This window comes from Terrapene carolina, unplaced genomic scaffold (assembly GCF_002925995.2).
Source record: "Terrapene carolina triunguis isolate 2854851 unplaced genomic scaffold, T_m_triunguis-2.0 Scaffold85, whole genome shotgun sequence".
Lineage (NCBI taxonomy): Eukaryota > Metazoa > Chordata > Testudines > Emydidae > Terrapene > Terrapene triunguis.
Genome location: NW_020664436.1, coordinates 33,712,073 through 33,736,850, shown reverse-complemented (window position 1 = coordinate 33,736,850; position 24,778 = coordinate 33,712,073). Strand labels below are relative to the sequence as shown.

General features: G+C 37.6%; 1 protein-coding gene across 4 annotated transcripts in view; it reads right to left on the bottom strand.

Annotated features, from left to right (window-relative positions):
- Window positions 1-3,950: 3,950 nt before the first annotated feature.
- Window positions 3,951-24,778, bottom strand: part of WTAP (WT1 associated protein) — a 40,219-nt gene continuing 19,391 nt past the window's right edge. For 3 of the 4 annotated variants that reach the window (XM_024195821.3, XM_024195820.3, XM_024195819.3), the window contains exons 4-8: window positions 19,680-19,738; window positions 17,679-17,806; window positions 12,777-12,955; window positions 7,543-7,697; window positions 3,951-5,305 (exon numbers count right to left, since the gene is read on the bottom strand). In XM_024195821.3, coding sequence (XP_024051589.2) covers window positions 4,722-5,305; window positions 7,543-7,697; window positions 12,777-12,955; window positions 17,679-17,806; window positions 19,680-19,738 — 1,105 coding nt within the window. In that variant the 3' untranslated portion in view covers window positions 3,951-4,721. Of the gene's footprint in view, window positions 5,306-7,542; window positions 7,698-10,570; window positions 12,565-12,776; window positions 12,956-17,678; window positions 17,807-19,679; window positions 19,739-24,778 lie in introns of those variants that run through there. The other variant, XM_029911013.1, reaches the window with a different exon arrangement.

The following is a 24,778-nucleotide window of genomic DNA, read 5'->3' as shown; positions in this document are numbered from 1 at the left end:
GTACTGCAGCGAAGGATCTGTAGGTGTAGAGTGGGTCACAAATTAAGTATGTCAGTGTGATTCTGCTGCAAAAAAGGCAAATATCGTTCTGGGATGCATTAACAGGAGTGTCATATGTAAATGGTGGAGGTAATTGTTCTTCTGTATTCAGCAGGAGTCAGACCTCAACTGGAGTATTGTGCCTAAGTTTGGGCACTGCACTTTGAGAGAGATGAATTGGCAAAAATCCACAAGAGAGCAACAAAAGTGATAAAAGGACTAGAAAGCATGACCTACCCATAAAAATGGAAAGAATTGGACGTTTAGTTTAGATGGCAGGGGAGAAAGAAGACATGTTACATCTTCAAACATGTAAAAAGTCATTAGAAAGAGGACAGTGATCAATTGTTCTCCATGTCCACTAAAGTTAGGAGTAGAAGAATTCCCCTTAATTTGCAGCAAAGGGGTTTTAGGTTAGATATCAGAAAATACTTTAACTACAGATAGTTAAGGACTGAAACAAACCAGTAACCCAGGGAGGTTGTTGAATCTCCATTATTGGAGGTTTTAAGAACTGTAGGTATTCACCCAAAAGAGGGGTCACACAAGCATAGTGTAAAAAGGGGATCACAGTATTACCAGCCTTACTTCTGCACTGCCTTCAGAGCTGGGGAGTCAGAGAGCAGTGGCTGCTGGCTAGGTACCCTGCTCTGAAGGCAGCGCTGCTGTCAGCAGCAGTGCAGAAGTAACAGTGGCATGGCATGAGGGTCATCACAGCCTGAAATATTTTCAAAAGGGGTTCCCCCCAAAAAAGTTTGAGCATCACCAGATTTAGACAAACACTGTCAGGGATGGTTTAAGTCAGTGTTCCTCAAACTTTTGTACTGGTGACCCCTTTCACACAGCAAACTTATGAGTGCAACCCCCCCCCCATTAAATTAAAAACACTTTGTATTTAACACTATTATAAATGCTGGAGGCAAAGTGGGGTTTGGGGGTGGAGGCTGACAGCCTGCAACCCCCAAGTAATGACCTTGTGACGCACCTGAGGGGTCACAAACCCCCAGTTTAAGAGCCCCTGGTCTAAGTATTCTTAATCCTGCCTCAGCACAGGGGAAAAGACTAGATGACTTCAAGGTCCTTTCCGGCACTACATTTCTGATTCTATTATTTATATCAACACCAAGTGGCCTTAGTGAACTGGAAAATCTGAACCTTCAAGTGATCAGGAATATGGTTTCAGTGTGTTCAGTGATACTGAGTGCACCATTATGTTGAACCTGCTATTTCTGTTCTCTTCCTTATTGATCTTTTCAGGCTTTATGTTTTCCCCTCTGCATTTTCTTCCATGCATCTACTCAAATTCCAACCCCCATTCATTCCCTCCCCACCACTGCTTCATTCCAACACCTTTTCCTTTATCAGCTAAATAATCAGATATTAAGTAGTTTGACATGTGTGTTATTGGGAAGTTAACTGTGAAGCCCACTAGCATCAATATACAAAAGAGCTCACACCTCTACACCCTTAAAGTTGTTTGCAGAAACAAACACTGCCTCAAGTTTAGATTACATCAGGAGGTTGTTAGTCAACATGAGATAGTTTGTTTTTAAATAAAGTGAAAGATTTCAGATTCTGCAGAACCTAGATGTCAATTATGTCCCATAAATACATCAAGCAATGTATAAGCCTGCATGTTATACTTGGCTTCTGCTAGGGATACTACATGAAGCATCATTTTAGAAAATCCAATTGGAGGGTACCTTTGTTTTGTAATCCCATTATTTAGTATGTGTAGTACCATAGCATCTAGGTTGCCAGTTTAGGATTTGCTAGGACGGCATACCAATGTGTCAATGGCTCCATCTGAGCCAGTTATACTGTTTGGCAATCCAAGGATGTAGAATAAAAATAGTTGTATATTCCAACATCTAGAGTGAAATCTGGACCGCACAGAAGTAAATGGGAGTTTTGCCATTGACTTGAGTGGGGCTAGATTTTCACCCCCAACATTTATCCAGTGAGATTACACAATGTCTACACTTAAGATGTGACTGCATGTGTATGTTGATGAATTCATTAAATTTGGTAGTTATGACCATTTATATATTCACACATACTTAATATTCCAGCTGTTTAGCCAGTCTACCTTTTACATTGCCGTATTTCCTCCCAGTTGTGCTGCATTCTGACAAATATGTTCCAATAAGCAAGCCATTTTGCAAAACCGAACAAACTTTTCTCCCATTAACCAACATAAGGATTGCAGAACTGCTCAGATTTTTTCAAATAAATATATAGGCTAGATACTAATTTTAAATTTTTTTAAACTCTGGATATTGGAACACAATTAACATATAGCAAGTGGAGAATAGAGAGGGAAAGAGTTTTTGTTTAACAGCTATTTGAACAGCAATTGGTTTACCCTTGGCATAGAAAAAGTTTGTTTACTAATGCAACTTACAAGTTTTATAAAAATTAGTATTATCTGCTTTAGAATGGAGAGAGCCTAAATGCTATCTTTTTAATAAAGTTAATTTAAAAACATACCATTAAAATGGGAAGTCATTTTATATTAAAAAGATTTATAATGTAAACCAGCAATTTAAATGAAACAATGCTTTTAATATTCAGTATCAGAATGCATTATTTTGCAAAGTAGATAACTACATAAGGAACAAAGTCAATTTAAAAAAAAAAATCACATTTGAAAATCACTTATTAAAAATAGCATATTGCTGTAATTTGAAGATTAGAGGAAAAGGTATTTTTCATATATTTACTCTGAACATTTGATGGCACTGTGCAGAGTCAATTTTATCATTCACCTGTAGTTTCCCTAGTTGCTGTGAAATGTGCAGATAGAAGCGATAAAAAAAATTGCCTATCAAACCACAAAAATATCTTGAGGATTCAATGCAGGTGTATCTGAAACTACTTTTAATTCATTTATTAAGATCTACTATATTTCATGTTGATGTCTAACAGGAGACCTACAGTTTATTACATCAATGGTTTTGTTTCATAACATGTTATCTCCATCCCCTCAGCTCTTGATATTGCTATTGCAGACACTTTAGTATACCACGGACTCCACATTCTTCTCTAGATTACAGTACCAAACAAAATATCAAAACATTTATTCTGATAAGAATTTAGTAAAATGGATAGTGGACAGTTTCTTTTAACAGCAATTAGTTAAAAGATGGTTTCCAAAAAATCTACATGGCTTACAAGTATTGCTTTACAGCAACAGAAGTGTAAGTGCTTCCACAAGTAGGCTGCAAAGCTGGCAGCATCTCTCTTTTTTTGCCTCAGCTATGCACAAGCAGCATAAAACCGTCAAGTAGCAGATTGATAACTTTATAAAAATCGCATTTTTATAAACACAATTATCTGGCTAAATCACTTTGGTTCTTAACTCTAACTTAACCCTAAACCCACCAGATAAGTGAGTGCCATACCTTTTAAAATTGCTTTAATTTTACCTTTAACTAGAAATGCATTGACACTAGATAACTTATCTCCTTGTTTTCATACGGCCACCTTAAATTGGTAAAGCAGATTGTGTCACCAGAAACTCACATGCTGAAGAACTTGTAACTAAAAACACACTTATCTGACTATATAAAGTGTGATATTTTTAAACAGTTTCAGATTTGCTTTAACTCAAGATTAAGGTTAAGTTAATTATAACAAAACCAGGAATAACTTAATTTCTTCATCTTTTATAGTTTAATTCCTTGTGAATTTACGCACAAAACATTTATACCTCGCTAAGAATCAGATACGACACCATGAAGTCTGCAATATCAATTCTTCACACATGGTATTATCATTTCTTCATTTGGTGACAACAAAATGAATTTACAAGATAAGCACACACACACCCCAGCCACCAAGCCAACCTGAAGTTAAACTACAAGAACTTATTTTTATTTATTAAAAACAAAATGCCACAGGTCTCAAACTTGAGTCTTCAGCATGATTTTTTACTATGTAGGATTGGTAGTGGGCAAATAATCCAACAGAAAACATGTACAATAAAAATGCATTGTATACAAATACATCATATGAAACCAATGCAGACTAAAATAAATTACATTATTAAAAGTCTTTATTTAGGTTTGGTCAGTACAGGTAAGATAATATTGGAGTCACAGAGCAATATGCATAAACAGGATACAACAGTTCTTAAAACTGAGTAACTATGCACACAAACTTCTTAAACATTCGGTCACCTAAGGAGAAATGCACAGATGTATGGTGGAAAAAACTGTAATTAACACTGGATCTACTACAGGACTCCTTCAACAAGTCCATCTTTTAGTGATAAAACTACTGTACTGGGCAAGCTTGGCAGTCATAAACCCACAGCTAGTATGACAAATTTTGAATGTGGTGTAAATATAACAATATGAGTAAGAATGCCCTTACACAGCACAGGTTCTAGATATACACAGATTTGTACAGACATCATTTATGTTATACTTTGTGGAAATAATTTCCATTTTCAACTTCACATTAACTCATATAAAAATAACTTGAGCCTACACAAATGTCCTTTTAGCAACATTCAACGTAATTAACTGTTAAAATTTCCAAAGTGGCAGAGGTATTGAAGCAAAAAAACCCACAAAAAGGCAAAACTGTGACAAGTATGCACTAATTTAAACGGTTTCTGGACAGTATCCTCTCCCAATTTAAATGACACTGTATAAAAGTGTTGCAGAAAAAAAATGTTACAAAACTGAACCCTGGACATTTACATTGGAGTCCAAACCATTCTGAACATGACGAGAACCCACAGTTCTGTTACCTTTCATGCTCACTGTTTTCTCTTCTTGAGGATCATGATTGGAGTCTGTGTCATTTGAGTGGTGAGTGAGTGAGTTTTCACTGCCAGTGGGAGAGTCTACACTTTCATACCCAGTACTTAGTTGGTTTATGTAGCTACAACCGCCTCTGACAGTTCTATCTTCAGAGTGGTTGGAGAGCTTATTACCATTCCCTGGAGACGCTGGGAAGTCATCTTCTGTGCCACTACCCTCCCTATAAAATCCAGACCCAGACGTCCTCTGATGGGAAGAGCTGCCGTTGCTCGGTCCATTAGCCAGACGGCTGCAGTCTTTACCCATGGCCTCTCCCTGGTCTGTAGGCTCAGAAGATGGAGTCCTGCTGGTACCTGGGGCTGAGGCCTGGGACTGCTGCTGCTGGAACTGAGCCAATTGCTGGCGAGTCTCCTTCAACTGCTGCTGGAGAACTAGAATGGTACTCTGCATACCCTCTACCTCCTCATCAAGCTGGATGATGAAGTCATTCAATTCTATATAGAGAAAACACATTTGGAGCACACACTTAATAGCTCACACATCTGGACCCTAAAACAGTACATAAAAGAACCCTGAGTAGATAAGAGTTATTACTAAAGGTTTGTATGCTCAAGTTCCTAGAGGTCTGTATTTTCAGCTGTTGCATCTGCAAAATGTGTGATGTTGCAATGTTTTATATGGAGAAAAACCTAAATTCCAAACTGCCATCTACATATTTTTTCAAAAACAGCTATTGGGTGAGGGTGGGGGTGTGTGTGGAGAAATCCATTCTTGGACAAAGGGAGGGTGTAGAAGTAGGTGCTGGGAAATAGCTGAACTCAAAGTATTAGTAGGAAATATACTGCAAGTGAACTTCACTTCCAGGTACACAATAGGTTAGCAGCAATCATAAAAAAAAGGGACAAAGCACATTCTGATGCAACATATGGGCTACTTGTAGGTATTCAGAATCATTAGTTTACTAACAATAAGTGCTTTAATTACTTTTCCTCCTTTCAGCCCTGCATAACAAGTACAACAGGAGAGAAATGGATTCCAGTCTGATTTGCGCATCATTAACAGAATTGTTAACCAAGTTCCAACTGTAGAATTTTTAGGATGGATGTATAACAAAAGAGAAAACAGCTTGCCTCTCATAGCCTGGATTGGGGTTGCAATACTGGGAGTCAGGGAAAGAAAAAAATTGTACTGGCAAATTGAGCAAGTCTGACCAGGTCAATAAGAGAAATATGGAACCCCACAGTGCAATTTTTGGTCACTTTTTACATTAAACTGCACATTAACTCGAAGATGACAAAGCAAAACATGCAGTCTATATTATTTTATTTTGATGTTTTATAAACAAAGTATCTCAAAAAGGTGGACTTTTCAGAACTCTAACTCATACTATTTGCAGCTATAAAGAAAACTTAAAAAAAAGAGAAAATGAATGGTCATGGGTGGAAGAGAACAGAATTGTGGGCTGGTTAAGATCTCAGGCCTTTTATAATCTCACTTAAAAACATTTGCCTCTGTAGGGAAGGTGTGCTCAAACCCCCAATGGTTGCTTTTAAATCATTCTGAAGCTTGTAATACTGCATCATATTCAAGAGTAGATATCTGCAGAGGCAATTTTTGAAAGAACATTCGCTTCCTTTGATTCAATTACCAACTTGATAAATTTAGAAGGAAAAAAAGTCACTTGGGTGATTTAACACATTAATCTGGGGAACCGAAAAAAGTAGTCTTCATTCCAGTAACATATTGCAAATTGATGCCACAATTGTAAGAACTGTTTTTCCTAATTCTTCTAAACATTCTACCATTCTACAATGAGCTTCCTCACAAAGGAAACAGATAATCCTATCTTCAAACACAAGTGCATCATGTCACAAGCCATTAACCAGCTACAGGTTATAAAGTCAAATAAAATCTGCATAGTCCTGTTGAACATCTAGCTTTCCTTTTTTGCAACTGGATTCAGGGACAGTGTCAGACTTAATTCCCAAACTTTTTTTTTTTAAATATTTTATAAAAAAAGTCTAAGGGTCACGCTCAGGACAATAAGTTTAAAAGAAGTTTCCTGACCTATGTTACAAACTCTGAACCGTTAAGGCTGGAAATTTTGTAGGTAGGCTAGGATTTTTTCTTCCATTTCAGCTATGGGGAAAGAAGTCAGTTCACAGATAGTTTCACTTGCAGGTTCAGAGGCACTAATAAATGCTGCAATATTTGGATTGTGACTATTGCAGAACATTTGTGTAAAAAAATAGTCACTGAAATGTAAAAAGATTCCTGTGAACATTTCTATTGATTTTAGGTATTGTTAAAAGGCTGTTTTTAGCAAATGAAGTGAGACTATAAAACATCCCATCAATATTTGCATGAAATAAAAAGAGTTTTAGATTTAACAGTCCAAAGAGTGCAAAATATTGTGTTCAGACCCAAAAAGCGAAATAGTTTCATTCTCCACCTTAAAGTGACTCTCACCCCAGCGTAAGCGGCAAAGTTAGCCTTAATTTTTTTTTTTTTAATAATCTAAGGCAACCAGCACCACAGATAAGAATTTTTAAGTTATGTTTAACCTGACATTGTCCCTTTGATTCTGGGAAAGAAAAGAAAAAAAAAAAAAAAAAAGAAGTGTCTCGTGCTCAGTAACGGGATAATTTACAATATCCACACGACCAGTAGATTAAATAATTAAGCCAGTGCAAATGCAAGGCAATTTCCATTTTCTTAAAAAAGCCCTTACCATCCTGACTGCTTTTTAGTTCCTCACTATATTTCTTCTGTAAAGCCAGCTCTGCCTCAAGCTGTGCAATGCGTCCTTGGGACAGCTGCCTTCCAAGCTCTTGATTCTCCTGGATAAGCATTCGACACTTCGCCATTAACTTTTTGCCTGTTTGGCTGCAAAGGAAAGAGCCATCTATCACAAAATGAAGATAAAACCTTCTGTAATCTTCCTCAATTACAATTATAACAGAGATAGGAGATGCGATTTCTGCATGTCACAATTTAAGGAACATTGTGCCTCAAGGTAATTGTCATAGCAGAAAGTCTCCCTATAGTTACCACGTGCTGTTCCAATGTCTGTTGATCTTCTGTTGCTGTTCCGTAAAAGCGAAAGGCAAATTCTATTACTGTAAATATGAATGGCCACAATGTTTTTGATTACTGACATCTGGACTATCAAGACACAATTTGGCATTTGTCCATTCTCAAAGGAAGAAAAAAAAAAGGTTAAGTATGTGCCTGGTAATCAGACAGTGAGTTACAAACATTAAAAGTGCTCCTTCACTTTATGTACTAAAAATATTTTACTAGCTATTCAGCTTTTTTTTTTTTTTTAAACTGTCAGGTTTGGAGAATATTGAATTTAATTATTTTTTTTTGATCAGCATGAAAACTTCTTAATGTACCTGAATGATTAAAGATTTATATTTTTCAAATTTTGTACTTTTGACAACACTATATACATTGCTTTGTTGTTTCCCCAATAGCTAGTCAGCTCCTCCTTTGTGTGTGTGTGTGTGTGTGTGTGTGTGTGTGTGTGTGTGTGTGTGTCTGTCTGTCTGTCTGTCTCTCTCTCTCTCTCTGTGTGAGAGGAGATAACAGAAAATGGAGCTGAAAAATACAAGGCAGCAGGGGGATCCAGGAGCAAGTATAAGCAGTTTTTTTTTTTGTTTTTTTTGTTTTGTTTTTTTTAAGTTTAACCAGATTTGAAAGTTGACAGTGTCCCTTTAAGAGTGTCTGGTGATCAAAAGCCAGGAAACATCAGACCAAAAAGTATTTCATAGGGAAAAAGCAGATTTGATATCCTGCTTTTTGCAAAATAAGGAACACATGCATATCTTAAATCTTCATGTTAAAACTGCAATGTAGAGCATTATAGGAACTAGTATGCAAATTAATATATAGGCAATAATGTTTATTTCATCACAAAATAAAATTGATAGCTAAAGCCCTCTAACACTGTTGGTCTGCCAAAGCTAGGAAAGTAACCAAATATTTTGCCTTCCTTGAGGTTCAGCAACATATATAATGAAGCAGTCCTCTTTTTCCACAGGAAATGAAAGCCCTAGAAAAACAGAATTAATGAGGTTTGTGATTGAACTTCAGGACTTGTATTAGGTAACAAGCCTGAGGAGGTCAGCTTGAGACTGTATAATAAAGTCACAAGGGCAGAATTAAATTTTGCATATTAAAAAAGAAAAAAAAATTGCTAGTATGCTTCACAACCACAGCAAAACTGGTGCCCAGCCAAAAGTCACTTCAAATCATCTCTCAATTAGCTACTGCTTAAGCATTCAAGCTTTTAACACTTCAGATTTTTAAAAGTTCTGCCAACTCTGTCCCATTTAAAGTCTTCCAACTGACTCTCCCACATCTTTCAGATGGGCTGCTCCAGAAGGAATCTGGCTGCGTAAAGTCCTGGAAGCCTGCAAATGTGCTTAATACGGCAACCTGTTCTTTATCTTGATGTGATGTCCAATGCCAAGTCCTTGAAGCTTAGAGTTGTGCTGACCTAATACAATACAAGTAATACAATTTAAGATAAAAATTTTCTACGGGATGCTTATTTATTCTGTGTAAACTAGGACCACTTTGGACTTAACCAATGTGACAGATATTGCAAAAGCTTTTAGGCAGATAGGCAATCATTTAGCCAGTTCCAAGTTCCTGCTACTGGTAAACTTTTATTCTGTATTTATTACCACTATAGATTTCAAAAGTTTATAATCATGTAATGTCTTCATAACAGCCATTGCCAACTGTTGCATGTATTAGTATGCACCATTAACAACCTCAGAAGCTTTGCACCATTCTAGAATGCCTGCCAATTTCTTCACCATGTCTGTTCCTGCCACAACAAACCTTTTGCTTTTATTACCCGTATAGGAATTTGCACAGTTACCTATAATGCAATTTAACTTTTCCCCTCAAGATTGTCTAAACATTTTGTACTACTGAGTTTGAACAAACCTACCTTGCATGTTGAATTATGTAATAAAGGTAATACATGCAAGAATAACAAAGGCAGTAAATCTTAGAATAACTCTGATTAAAGTCACAGAACCAGGTTTTGCAACTGTATGTTTAACAAATTTATGTGAGAACACATACTATAAAACCTGTAAAAATGGAAGCAGTTAAATTTCAAAAGACTAAACATCCGTAGCAGTAAGCTTTCTGTAAGTGAAGTTTCTGCTGACATTTTATTTAAACAAAAATGCATATTATGTACTGAATGTTTAAATGGTGATTTAAATGGCTTAATAAAACCACTCCCTTCTTTCCCCCTCTAAACATCTGTCAGCAAGGATAATGTTGTATGCATCTACTACAATGAAGTCCCAGGCTTGATGCTAAACTTGGGCTTGCAGTGGTATTAGAGCAGACATGTGTTGTGTTCGTTCAGAACAATTTAAGATTTTGAAGGAGAACATCAACTCTTTCAAACATGAGATGAGGTGCCATGAAATAAGAGTGGTTATACACAAGGATGGGACGATAATGGGAAACAGTTCCTAGTGAAACGATAAAATGAAAATTTCTACAAACCCTTTATAGCTTGAGCAGTCTGACTCATTATCCTTTTACCAATGAAAATAAAATCATGAACCCAATGACAAATAAAAAAAGTTCCCTAAATAATTAAACAGACTAGAAATACATTGTTGATTCCTTGCATTCTATTTCCTGCACATATCTAATATGTATTTATATACTTGCACCATGATTAGACTCAGATTACATAGAATTTGAATTAGGGAATATTGTTCAGTTCTCTTTTATCACTTACATTTAAACACAACATAACCTCCCCCCTCAAGACTATATAAAAGTTAGCCAAAAAAAAAAAAATTCTAAATACTTCTGCTTGAAATTAAGACAAAGTGGTAAGAAACATCTGTCACCTCAGTGTCACACAACACATTTTGATCCAGAGGACAGTTTTGCATCCTTTATCTAAATAAATTAACTGATTTATAAACTCCAAGTTAACCAAGCAATCAGCATGGCTGCCTTTTTTGACTGCATATTATAGTAAATAGTAATTTCAAATTTAGTAACACATTAACACAAAAATTGTTCACTAATGCAAGTCTTACCTTTGTTTTGATGCTAGACCACTAAAACCTTACATAATACTGCCACAGCAAAGTAGGTTCAATAGATGTATAATTTTTTTTTAAAAGTTAAAATTTTGAAGGTTTTCTTTTGATGTAAATCCATTGCTTAGGTAACAATAAGCCTACACACAAGCACACTACTCTTTCTCTCCCACATTAATTATCTGAAGCACACAACACTTTAAGATACTTTAAGTGAGTTGAATTAAAATTTAAGTGATCTTAATGGAAACGGCATTTTGAACAATAAGCAGTTATTGTCTACCCACCTTAGAATACATTACCTTTTATAAAACTGAACCTGGTGGATTTGGGGTTTTTAGGTAGGTTTGTTTGTTTTTTAAATGATGTGGTTACACTGAACTTTCCACAGTGTTGGACGGAGTCATGAAATAGTGCCCGATTGACTTTATATCTAGAACATTAATGTTCTGATGACAAACTAATCGGCTAAAAATACATGAGCACTATACCAGTCCACATAATTTCACATTTCTCTGCACACTTACACATCTCAAACATGCACTCTGAGCTGTCCCATATTACTATTCTTGTAAATAACTTGGGACAACATTACAAAAAGGCATCAATAGAGTAGCAAAGCTCCTTGATTGATTCCAGCCAGAAGGATGCATGCATTTAAATTATTATTATTTTTTAAGAATATGGTCTTCCCTCTTTTTTCAGAGAACGAGACATCTTAAAAGGTAACATTCTCGTTCATTACCCCAAAAGTTTCACAGTACAATAGTATGACCAGTCAAGTTCCTTAAGCTCTATATTAACAACTCTTTCAAGGCACATTTTATATAGAAGTGCAATACAAAAACAGGCATACAATGAAACAAAAAATACCCCACACCAACACTGAAGACAGTTGCCATTATGTGTGCCTTATATATGGAGCATTTGAGATCAGTTCTCAGAATAGCAGTTTGAAAAATTCTAATTTCTGCACGGAAACATGCAGTGAAATACTTATCACAACTAGTTTTCCTCATCATACACTCTAGTTGTGATCAAATATATTGCTTCAAACAATTTAAAACCTGCAATTAGATAGTACCTGTATTTTATACAGTCCTATTTTTGAGTCCACAGTATTATCAACCATCCAGAGAACAATCCATTATTTAAAATCATATTGACTTAAGGCTCAGTGAAATGCTATATAGCCCAAATGCTAAACAGTCAGTCAAAAAAGTGTACACTAACACTGATGCGATATGAAATAGCACTCTCTCATGGCTATTTAAAGCTGGTTAGCAAATAAACTCTTTAATGCAAAATTCACCTCATTGAGTTTTGACCCAGCAGTTCAGTGAACAAGCAGGAAGTCCACAGTCTTATTGGCAAAACTGACTTACAGTGTCTCTAAGTCACTAGGCTCAAGGTTAAGAGCGAAGCATATTCCATTTTTACATTTTACTGGAATTTTACATGTTCAATTCATGATTTAAAATCTCTAGGTTCTCTCTCCTCCAAACTGTCTGTAGACACAGTGTGCCACAGACTTAAGACTTCTGTTTCTCCCTCTATTTCTTCAAATAGAACCACTTTGCACGTGTCTACATGTTCTAGAAAGGAAAAAATTTTCAGAGGCGGCCACTTCTTCAGAATAGTCCGACGCCATCAGGCCTCTGAAGCAAAGGGGGAGAAAAAAGCTGAAACACAAGGTTCATCTGGTAAGTTTTACATTAAGCATTACAAGCTGGACAGTATAAGAATGTGGCTTTTTGGCTCAAAACGTCTGAGTCTTGGTGTGGAAACGAGTACTTGGCTGTCCCACCATAGCATTCTCGCAGTGAGACTGTCAGGGAAGTCTTGACTGGGGAGTATTTGTTTTGTTTACCTATCAGGCGTAAATTTCCAGGCACTCAGTTCATTTTGGGCTTGTTCCAGTTTGTCTTTAGTCTGTTCCAGTTCACCTTTCATTTTTAGGAAAAACAAGTTGATGGCTGGGTCCACCATTGTTGATCTCAGTTGGGCAACACTAGGCTGCTGGACTTGCTTGAGGTACTGAATCTGATTCTGCATAAAACAAGAGAAAAACTGTTACTCATTTATAATTTAAAAAGCTTCAATGATTACAGAATGGACAGAGTTAAAAGAAACCACATTGTTCTGCTGATGGAGTTAAAAGAAGCTCATTTTTCTTCCATATTTTAACTGTTAAATTCACATGCAGATAGCAGTATTAACTAAAGTATAATCAGTAGGGAAATGAACACAGAATAGAAAAAAAAATAACTCAACTTACTTTAAATTTGAAGGCTACAAATTTTGCTCCTCTCTCCCAAATCTAATTAATTCTTCATACCACCTCAATTTAGGTTTGCATAATAAGAATAGCATTTAGGTTACTATAATCCTCTACTTTTGTACTGTTTGCATTCTTTTGAAAGGTGACTACAAGTAGGAGGAGTATCAAAAACACACTGAGTTTTCACAGAGTCAAATTAGAAATTGAATAGTTTCCATATAGCTGTAATGTAGGCCAAATCAGAGTGATGACATTAATGTCAACAAATAAATAGTGGTTCTTACTATTTCCAAATTGTTTGTCTGAAATCCGGATGTGTTTTTGAAGACCACAAACATGCACCTTTGATGCTGGTTTGTATTATTTGCAGTATTCTTATTATTTAAAAATAAAATCAGAACGCTAAGGTTGAAAATCTGTGTTTTGTTACCGAGTATGAAACTTAGTTATCTTGTTTTAAATGAATTTAAGCTATACTTCAACAAAAAAAACAAGGGTTTTTGTTTGGATTTAGGTTCTCTTGCAGAATCTGCAATCCAGTAATGAAATCCTTGTAGAATAATGGTTAGATTTGTATTTACTTTCAATTTACCTATTTTCCTTTAGCACATGAACTACTTATAGAACCACTGTTACCATATTTAAATATGATTCATTCAAATGCATTTTTGGAAGTGTGAATTCTTTCAACTTAAAAACCACATCTTTATATATTTTACTTTAAAAGGGCTGCTAAACAGAAGGATTTGAATTCTAAATCCATCTACTTGTTAAAATTAGATCTCCTTAGCACAGGCAGAATCTGTTTATACTACATTCAGTTTAATATGCTTCCTAAGCCTCTCTCATGTTTCTTGATTACAGCAATAAAGTAAATTAAGAGTTTCACAGGCTGAAAAGAACATCAACTTTAAAAATTACACTTCTGTTTGATTTTTAACTGCCGTGGTCACTTACACACCCCAATACTGCAGGTAGGTGTGAACGGGCAAATCCTTGTACCTAAGTAAAGTTTCACTGAAGTGAAGGAAACTCTGCACCAGGCACAAGGATCTGCCTGCAGGATTGAGGCCGCTTTGTATAGATGATAAACAAATATTTTTCTGTTTTTTTTATTTTGTGCATTTGACAGAACTGCATGTCCAGTTAGCTTGACTGTTCTCTTTGTATAGTCAGTTTATGCTATTTGAGTGAGTCTTTCACATAGCAACAGGGAACAAAAAACAAAACAAAACAAAAATATCTGACTGAAAGACCACTACCATTGAAAACAGCAGTGAAGACCCAGGGGCAGGTTTAGTCCCTGAAACCAGTTTAAATTCTGACTGATTAGATTTTATTTTAATTATGTAACTAAGATATCCACTGTTTCACTTGGACTTCAACTAGAATACCAAATTTTATTTTAATTGTTTACAGGAGGTCTTTCAAACAAACTTCAACTTGTCAACCAATTTATTACAAAGCCTTTTTTCAAAGATTCTTTCCAAGAACATGTTTATTACATATTCCCCTCTATATAAACATATTACATAGAGAACTACACTAAAAGAACATTATAGTTGCAAAGTTAATCAGCCAAAAGTTAGGGAATGCCCTGTGGTGTCATTTTGTATTTTTACCAAATTACCTAATCCACACAGTATATTATTTCACATAGAATGTTTCAAGAAATGGGCTTCATCTTTCCACTAAACAGTGAGACCTCATTAACTTATTTTGTTTGTTTACAAAACCCCCAATGTTCAACGCATTTTTCACTTAGGTTTGCTCCCCTCTCATATATAATGCTGCCAGTACTGTACTTTGTTTATGAAAATACTTCACTTCCAATGTTACAAAAACAGGTTTCTACCACCACCACTTAAAACATATACCAAGCTTCCTCAAAGACTGCATTGCAAAATCAATTCTGAAAGAGTTAAAAAAAACCTAGCCTCTCCAATTTTCCTTTTCTTTTTTTTAAAAAGCCCACATACTCAAAAGGTATATATCTATATCTATATCTATATCTATATCTATATCTATATCTATATCTATATCTATATCTATATCTATCTTACATTGTATCTTTTCTGTATCTTCACTTAGAGGCTGATAGTCCATCCTTTTAACCATCCCGGAAAGAGGAGATTCATAAAGGACATGTTCCAACATGTAAATGGGTTTTTTTAAAGGGACAAAAATCAAGCTGCAATTTGTATTTTTTGACACCCTGAAGTTAAAATAAATTTCCATCTTAAAAATATGAAAAAAATTTCTGTAAGAGAATCTTCTTTAGGTGTACGTGTCCTATCTGCAAACAACTTAATGACATTCCAAGAAAACCTCACAGGATTGTCACAGGCTGGCTGTCTCTTTAAGGCAAACCAGGCTCAGCCCTGTCCTGACCTACCAGCTAACCCCAGCTGATGGTGATATGGCAATTTAATCAGTGACCCAGCTGCAGAGAATCAGGAAGGACTTCTTAAATACAGCTGAGAATGCAGTACAGGGAGAGATGCTGTAGAGGAGATGGGATACTCCTCCATGGGAAGCCCAGTAGCTTGGGGCTGGCCGTGGTTAGAGAGCGGAGCTCTACTGTAGAGCTAACTCCTATGGTGAGCTCCTGGAAGGGGCCAGGCATCCAGGGACACTGTTTTGGGGCCAGTGTTCCAGAAGGGGAAGAGGGGCTAAGAGACCCACAGGAAGCAGAGTAGACTGGTGGCTGAGCCGTGAGAGAGATCTCCCTACTCCTCATGGGCCTTAAGTGAAGCTGCCGAAGTCCCTGGGGAAGGGAGGCAGTAGGGGAATCCTGGGGCAGAACCAAGACATGAAAACCAAGAAGCTCCACAGGGGCCAGGAGAAGGGGCCAAGAAGCAGAGTACTTTGGTAGAGCCTGAGAAAGCAGAAGAACCATAAATCTGAGCATTTGTTTGGGACTTTTAGTTGGACCTTTTCTTACCCCAGAAGGGGAGTGAACTTTTGTGTAAGCTGGCAGGACAGCCAGGCCAAAGAAGAAGAGCAAGGCCATCTCAGGGCCAAGAAAATGATAACCCACAGCCAAAGACGAGGACCCCTGGCAACACTGCACCCTGACACAAAGGAGCAGTACTCAAGGTAAGGATGCATCATTACAAGGATTTACATGATTGTCAAAATGTGTAATCTCATATCTACAGCTACTGGATAACTAAGTATTTCAAGCTCAGTGGTATGTCATATACACACACACTTGAATTCAACAATTGATCTATGTTCTACAGACTCATTTCAGAAAGTTTAATTGGACTATCTAACAAGATAAAATTATTCCTGTACGTATTTCAAAAATCTGAGCCGAAAATAACGTTCTTTACAAGAAAAATAAAATTGAAGTCATTAATTTGTAAATAAGAGTATGGGGGAAAAGGAAAAAAAAATTAAAAAACCCTCTCCTCATTTCTTAACGTTCACAGCATGAGTAGAGAACTGCGACAATGTTTCAATGGTGGCTCTGCATCAGTGGTGTAAACCTGATAATCCGTTGCACACTACTACTTCTGGCACCTCTGTGATCCCGAAGAGGAGGAGGAAGGAAGGTTGGAGAAAGGGAAGGGGGTTGTGAAACTGTTCTCAGCAGAGCTTAGGTCTTTGTTCCCCCTGCAAGCAGATCCTAGGAGTGCACTGTGGATGGATGGCACACTTAACCCCTAGGATTAGGAAGCATTTTACATCTCTCTCATGAGTTGCTCATTGAAGAAACAAATACTTGACTAGATAAGAAAAGTAGAAGTGATATGGAAGAAACATGTAAAAGGAGAAAATACAGAATTCCAAGAGAATCCCAAACAAGGAAAGAGGAATCCCCAGAGGCCAAATTAAAGATAGAAAAAAAAAGAATCGGAAAAGTAAGGGGGTGGGGGGGAGAAAGAGGAGTAAAAAGAAAGAAATCATTAAATATAAAGAGAGGAACAACAGAAGTTTAACTCTGAGGGAAAAGAAAAATTAAACTGCTAAATTTCAAAAGAATTCTGATCAGAAAAAAATCAAAGCCTCCTTTCCTAAAATTACTGCATTGTCTACCCATCTGAATCCGTGGGAAGGATAACAAAAACCAGCAACCCAACACCAATATGAATTGTGTCAGACCAGAAGCTCCAGCAGTAGACATTGACTCTTGGCGCTTAAGGATAAAATGCCACTGAGTTCTGCTCCCATATCCAGAGTGAAGAAGTTATTTGACATTTATATATTCGATAAACTATATATTAAAGAAAATGGACTAATGCAACAGGTTAGCAGCAGCAAAAGTACAGAATTGTTTATGAACGTAACAGTACTTGAATTAGTGCCACTCATCAGGAGAGGAATGTCTTTGCTATAGTTTAAGTTAAAATGTATATTCTTCCATCATTACTCTTCAGATTCTGATCCTATTTTTCCCCACAAGATACGAACAAAATGCAGTACATGCTCAGCTGAAGACACATTCCTGTAACATTAAGACATTTATCAAAATTAAATACTTACAGTACACTCTTGCATTTCCTGTTCCTTCGTTGCCAGCCTCATCACCAGGATATTCTCTCTTCGGGCAGACTCTTGCTGTTGTTGCTTCAGCTTCTCTTCAGACTCCCTCAATCCAGTTACATCATTAGCTAATATTAATGATAAAATACAGAAAGCATAAACTTTAATAGCCTAGTTTACAACAGACTAGTTCAAAGACTGAAGACTTTAGAAAGCATAAATTGGTTGCCTTTAAAATAGATTAAAGAAAAACTAAGTCAAAAACATCAAGGTTTAGATACTGGAATTACTCTAAAGTCCATTTTATATTTGTGACAGTCTCTGTTAGGCAGTTTCTACTAGTCCTTTTTTGAAAACTTTCTATCATGTTAAATACCAGTAATAGCAACTGCAAGAGCGCTAGTGTAAACCAGCCACTGCCTGAGCCTCTTCTTCACTAGCACTCCAACTCTGCTGCTACCACCCAAGGAGCTGCACTGGTATTAAGGGAGGGAAAGGTCTTCAGAAAGAGACCAGTACAAGTGAGGAGTGTGCATTCTCAGCAACTGTGCTCAATTTCTAAGCAGCATTGTTTTTAGACAATCCTCAAACTGGAATGTCAAAACCCCACAGTCACATTTTGACATTACAAAACTTCAGAGATGGCAATCCAATCACATTTAAAAGTTTCATTCCAACCAAACACACCATGTTAAAACATTTATATTAGATATGTTGGAAATGTAAGTTAGGGACTCAATTTTTGTTTCTACTGACATTGTAACAGAACTTTTGCCAATGTCTGGCTTTAATGGAAGCACCATCAGACACCAGATATAACTTTTTTGTTTTGCTCATGTCATTTTAGTTGACAAATGCTAAGATGCTAGAACTGCTATTTAGTAATGTTATTTTAGACTACTTGAGCTCTCTTTTAATGCACACCAAGGAAAAACTTAAAACTAGCTTTGGGGATGATTTAAAAAAATAAACTATTGTTTGTACAAAATCTGTACTAGTTTTAGTCCCTGACTATTAGTGCTGGTACTACTGCTCCTGCACCTGAAGATGGCAGGAGCATTAGAGTGAAAGTTACATATCTAGTCCATTTAATGCATTTCTACAGGGCTAGAGTGGTCCCAGCACAGAGGAAAACCCATGGTATACACTCATTTCAGTTTGTTGCATGTACAAAACCACAACGAGCATGAAACCAATTAGATGTCAGTCTCTCTCAAAGCAAGCATGATAAAGACAGGTTGAGGGAGCAAAGCCACCTTGAAGAGTAGTGGTACAAAAGTCTCAAGATTTGAAAGCGGGGAGAAAAGAAAAGGTGGTAAATCAATTATTTTAGCTGCCAGTCCAATTAGTGACAGATAACTAGGACTCAGCTACCCCAAAACACACCCATTCGTCCAATCTTAGGGTGAGTGGAAGTCTCGCCTCTTCTCTTTCAAAAGGATAAGAGCTACAGTTAAAGAAGTGAATATTCAAAAGGGGTAAATTAAGATACATGACCTATACAAGACTTAACTGGCGATTCATTTTAGATCTCTTCCCCTAACCAAAAATCCCTTCACTTCTCATCCTATAATGGTTTTGTAAAACAGCCTCTCTTTCACAGGATAATATGATGGGTCTGAATGGCCCAGATTGCCAAAGTCTGTCTCAAAAGGGGCATGTATTTTTTTTCCCCTAGTCTGGACACACCTTCTAATTTTAAAGTGCCCAAACAAAAATAGACCATTTACTGATAGATGAAGAAGCCACTGGAAGATCGTCAATGGAAGACAACTGATTGAACGTACGGGGGGGCGGGAAGAGAGATGGATCTGCTCTAGAAGATGCAGGTCTCGTGGCCTATACTAAAACATCCTGGCCAGTGCACCAGCCAGGTAACCCCTTCTGTCCAGATTATTATTCCCTACTGAAATTTTTTAACAAGACATATAAGTCACTTGAGACACTGTACTTAAAACAGATTTGTGTAACATTTATGACTTTGAAAGTGGACTAACTTACAATTAAGATCTGTGTATTTGCCCTCCAGAGCCTGTACATATGCTTCATATTGCTTCCACCTATTGAGGGAGGAAAACAAACATTTCTGAACCTTGATTCATTAGATTGAGGCATCTTAATTTAAACACTAACATAATACACATTTGTACCATAACCAGAATAGGTCACAAGGGAAACATGCAGGTATATACATTAGATCCTCTATATGCTAGTTAAAAAGATGGAAAAGTTGACTTTCAGCCATGGGGAAAAAAGTTTAATTCTGCTTCTGAACTAAAGAGAAAAGGATAAAAAGAAAAATCACTGCTTTCTAAAAAAAAAAGTAACATACTAGAAGTCTTAGAAGGTTGTTTGCGTTATTCTGGACAAAACTTTGGACTATTCATGTTTACTATTTAGCCATGAATATATGGAACACTTTACTTGTTCATTTAAATATTATTGTGTTCCCAAACGCAAAACTATCAAACAAAATAAAAAGAAAAGTGAAGACCTCACAAACGCAAAACATACAAGCAGATTTAGAATCCATCAAGAAATTCAGACAGTCAAAATTAATAAGGTGAGAAGTTGGGAAGTTTTCTTGGCTTGTTCAAGCCAGGATTGTCTTCTGAAAATCCAATGAATGGGAGACAAATGGTTAAGTTATTGGCACAGAAGCAGTTATTAGAGTTGGCCATCTTTTGGATACTCTAGCCATGGAATACTTAAACCATTTATTCAAGAAGAGAGACTAGATTTACACCATTCTGATGCAAACAAAATTTGTGTGTGGGGGGGGTGGGGGTGGGAAGAGGCATTTGGGCATCCAGGTCAAAATCTTAAGAACAAGGAAAAAATTAGACTACTAAATAAACTACTTAGATTTTCAAAGCAATGAGCTCCCAACTGACTTAACAGCAGACTTCAAGAGGTCTTTATCAAATGGTAAGGTATACAATAATATTTTGGTAATGACGACGAGACACCACAACTTCAGAATTTTGCTTAAATAAGAACATTCTTGCAATTATTCCTTGCCTAAACAGACATTTTTCCATTTTGTTTAAAGGTCTGAAAAAAGTCTAATTTGAGATAAAATTCAGTTATAGTCAAAGAGTGACTTGTCCAAATATAATCTTTATTTACTCATGAGAGCACCTGACCTCTAGGAATAACATGTATGCACCCAGTAAATAATATTTCTGTTAAAAGTTGCTATCTCCTAATTTATAGGAGCATTTTCAATCTGTTCTATTTTATGGCCAGCTTTTTATTCAAGATTTCCTTTGGAATTTCTACTAAGTTCTGAGGCTTAAATATCAATTTTCAAGAACAAAATTACTTACCTTAAATTATTATTTCTCTGAAAATACCATACAGGATTCATTCTTGGGTCTTGTGCCCGCTATACATTTAGGCAATTCCCTTGGCTCTTAAGATGTGTGGGTTGTTTTTGGTTTTTTTTTTTTTTTGGGGGGGGGGGGGGGGGGGGGGCCCTCTAGCACTCCTATAGTTTAACTCAAAGTCTGAATACCGAGCTTGCTCCAGCCTAATTTTTCAAGAGGCTCCAGAATACTCTAGCTTGTTCCTTGCAAGAAATCACCAATTTACATGCAAACTGACAACCTGTGTGTTAACAATTTCACAACTGCTCTGCTGTAACAGTGTTAGGCACATCTTAACATTCAAACTCTGTGGCAGATAGTTTGCATTCACAATTGCTGACCCTTTTGTAGGCTCCTACCAAAATTTCAGGAGTTGGGAAACCTCTTTGAGGACCCTATACCTATTGAACTTGGAAGTGAACAGCCATCTAACACAACTCTTTTTTAACTTGCCACAAGTGATCTAATAATCTCATACCGATCCAGACAAATGTGATTTCTCTCTTCTATTTGGATGGCCAGGACCTATCCCAGGAGACTGAGGGTACATCTTCACGCGCAACGTTAAAGCGCTGCCACCGTAGCACTTTAACATGGCTTGTGTAGTTGCAGCACAGCGTTGGAAGAGGGTTTTCCCAGCACTCTTATTTTTTAAAAAACAAAAACAAAAAACAAAAAAAAAAACCCACACACAACACACCACAGCCCTCCACGAGGGGTGTGGCTCCCAGCGCTGGTGCACTGTCTATACTGGCACTTTACAGCACTGAAACTTGCAGTGCTCAGGGGGGTGTTTTTTCACACCCCTGAGCAAGAAAGTTACAGTGCTGTAAAGTGCCAGTGCAGACAAGCCCTAAGAGTTTTGCTTCAGATGTTTGCTCCGTTTCAGAAAGCTCTGCTCCAGAAGGCATGGTGTTCTCCAACCAGGTCTCCCAACTCTTTCTTATGTCTTGGAAGTACTGTAGATTCTGCTAATAGCAATCCTGATATTAGCAACTTCCAGTTAATGGCAATATGTTGACAGGAACCAATCCCATCCCTTTAACACAACGTTAAGAGGATTCGGATATTGGCAACAGCATGCTGGGTTTTTTTTTTTTTGTTTTTTTTTTTGTTTTTAAAATGTTGCCACCTGAAGCCAGGGAAGGAAGTGCTAGGACATGTCTTCCCTGCCTGCAGCTGGTGCTCAATCCATCCTAGTGCTTCCTGCTGGGGCTGTAGTGTGGCACACCCACCTGCACACAGGGACCACACAGGAGGTATGGGGCTGCAGGGGCAGGGGGTTGCAGCCCAGATGTCAGAATCACATGGTCTCTCCTTGCATTCTCCAAGCTGTGCCCTGCCAGGGGACTACATACAGGCAAGGAAGCACTTGGATGTGCTTATCCCCAACCCCAGAGAGCACAGGGAGAGGTACAGTGCAGCCCCACTGGCTCCCAGTCCCCTTGCTCCCCACAGAAAGCCCTGGCACATGGGCTGCAGCCTCCCTCTCCTGCCGCCCTGCCTGCAAGCAGATTTTCTCAGAGCATTCCTTCTGGGGCTGCAGCCCTTGGTTTCCTTCCTTGGCTGTTGATTCAGAAACCTGCCTTCCACTTAGCAACTTTTTACTGGCAACTGAGGTGATATTATTTGGCAGTTGCTAATAAGTGGAATCTACTTATCTACTGTGTAAACAGACTCAAGGGAATATTTTATTGCACACAATTAACCTTCATATGTCATCAGACAGCTCATATAGGAAGTTCCTTTCTTGACCAGTCAAAAAGGAACTAGCTCAAATGTTCAAGCCTCAGGTACCTGGGGTTAGAATGTTCTGAGTAGGGAAAAGCTCTGCCATACAGCCAGCCTACAGGTGCCACAGAGGGGCAAAAATCTGAAGAGCCAGGAATGCACAATATCCAGGAGTGAAAATCCTGCACTGAGGTTATTTACTGTGCTTTAACTCCTGCCTTTGACATATGTTCCTATAATAGCATCTATTCCATAACCCCAGAGAAAACTCATCTGCAGCAGGCACTGCAGTGAAATGCTACTTCCTGAAACGTTAAACTTGAGACAGAACAGCACATTTAATAGGTGTTAACTAACAGCACTTTTTCATGAAAATTGATGGTTTAAAGGCTAGGAAGACTGACCATTACTAGGAAACTGGCTTAAAGTGCAGTTTTACTGAGAAGTATGACTAAAAATGAACCATTCTTATTAAAGAGATCTTGTGTAATAGCTGTCTGTATCTGCTTGCTTTAATGACAAAAGTTACTACTTGTTGTCCCTGTTAATACAGAGCAAAGCTAGAAAAATGAGCTGGATTCTGTTCTCATGCATCATTAAGTATCTGTATTACAGTGGTACTTAAAGGCTTCAACAGATATCAGGGCCCAATTGTCCTAAGCACAGTACAAACTCCGTTAAGAATCCTTGCCATTAAGAGTTTACAATCTAAACAGACGTGATAGACAAATGGGTGGTAGGGGAAACAAGTTACCCAAGCTCACACAGCAAGTCAGTGACAGAACTAGGAACAAAACCTGATTTCCAGCACAGCACCTTATCCACTAGACAAATGGCACAAAGTACCCTCTGAGGAGGGTTTGACAGATTTTTAAGGCTAATAATAGTCAACAATCTAATCCAGTGGTTCTCAAACTTTTTGTATTGGCAACCCCTTTCAGACAGCGAACCGCTGAGTGAGACCCCTTCCCCCCATATAAATTAAACATTTATATTTAACACTATTTTAAATGTTAAAATGAATTTACCTTTTCTCACCACTTTTAAATTAAGACTTCAATAAAAATGTTTCATTGTTCTAAGCAGAAAAGTTTTTTAAAAAAATAGTTACTGTTTAATTCTGGAGGGTGGGAGGGGGAGAAGAGAAGAAACTTTGTCCATCACTTCAGAGAAAGACTTGCTAGCAAGTCTGGGAGACTGTGAAATGTGGTATTAACAAATACAGTATCACTTTTCACAGCAGACTTGCTAGTGCCCTATTGCCACTCTTACTTCTGTGCTGCTGCTGGCTGCAGGTGCTGCCTCAAGAGCAGGGCAGCCAGAGAGCGGCAACTGCTGGCTGGGTGCCCAGCTCTGAAGACAGTGCCGCCACCAACAGCAGTGCAGAACTGCAAAAGTAAGGGTGGCGCTGCCTGTATCATGCCACCTTTACTTCTGCGTAATGCTTGGCCTTTGTGCTGGGGGGGAGGGAGAAGGACAGCAAATTTTGGGGGGGCTTTAGGCCACACAAGCTCCTCTCCCCCGCAGTATCACCCTATGTGTGTGTCTGACAAATTACTTTTGGGGGCGGGGAGAAGAGGGGGCTGATCTCAGTGATTTGATTGGTCTAGTTTAGTGCAGCTTTTCAGCAGCTGAACAATCAAGCCCTCTGTTGTCCCACCTTTTTAGTCTCAAGACGACAAACCTGCGTGCATGATATTACAATCCCGAGAGCCCAATTTCCTTAAAGTGGTGATAACACAATATATATTTGTATTTAGGAACAAAGATTTCTGCATTCTATGTTTACAATACTTTTTGAAGTAAATACACTACATTGAAGTGGAAAGGTGTGTGTAATTTTCCAAAACACTAGATTTAAATTATATAGTTTAAACCAGTTACTCTCTGCTTTGTGCATGTACTTGTGATCCCCAATTTGAGAACCTCCTGATCTCCTGCATAAACACACACAATAGAATTCCACCCAATAATTCCTCCACTGATCTTAACTTTTGTGAA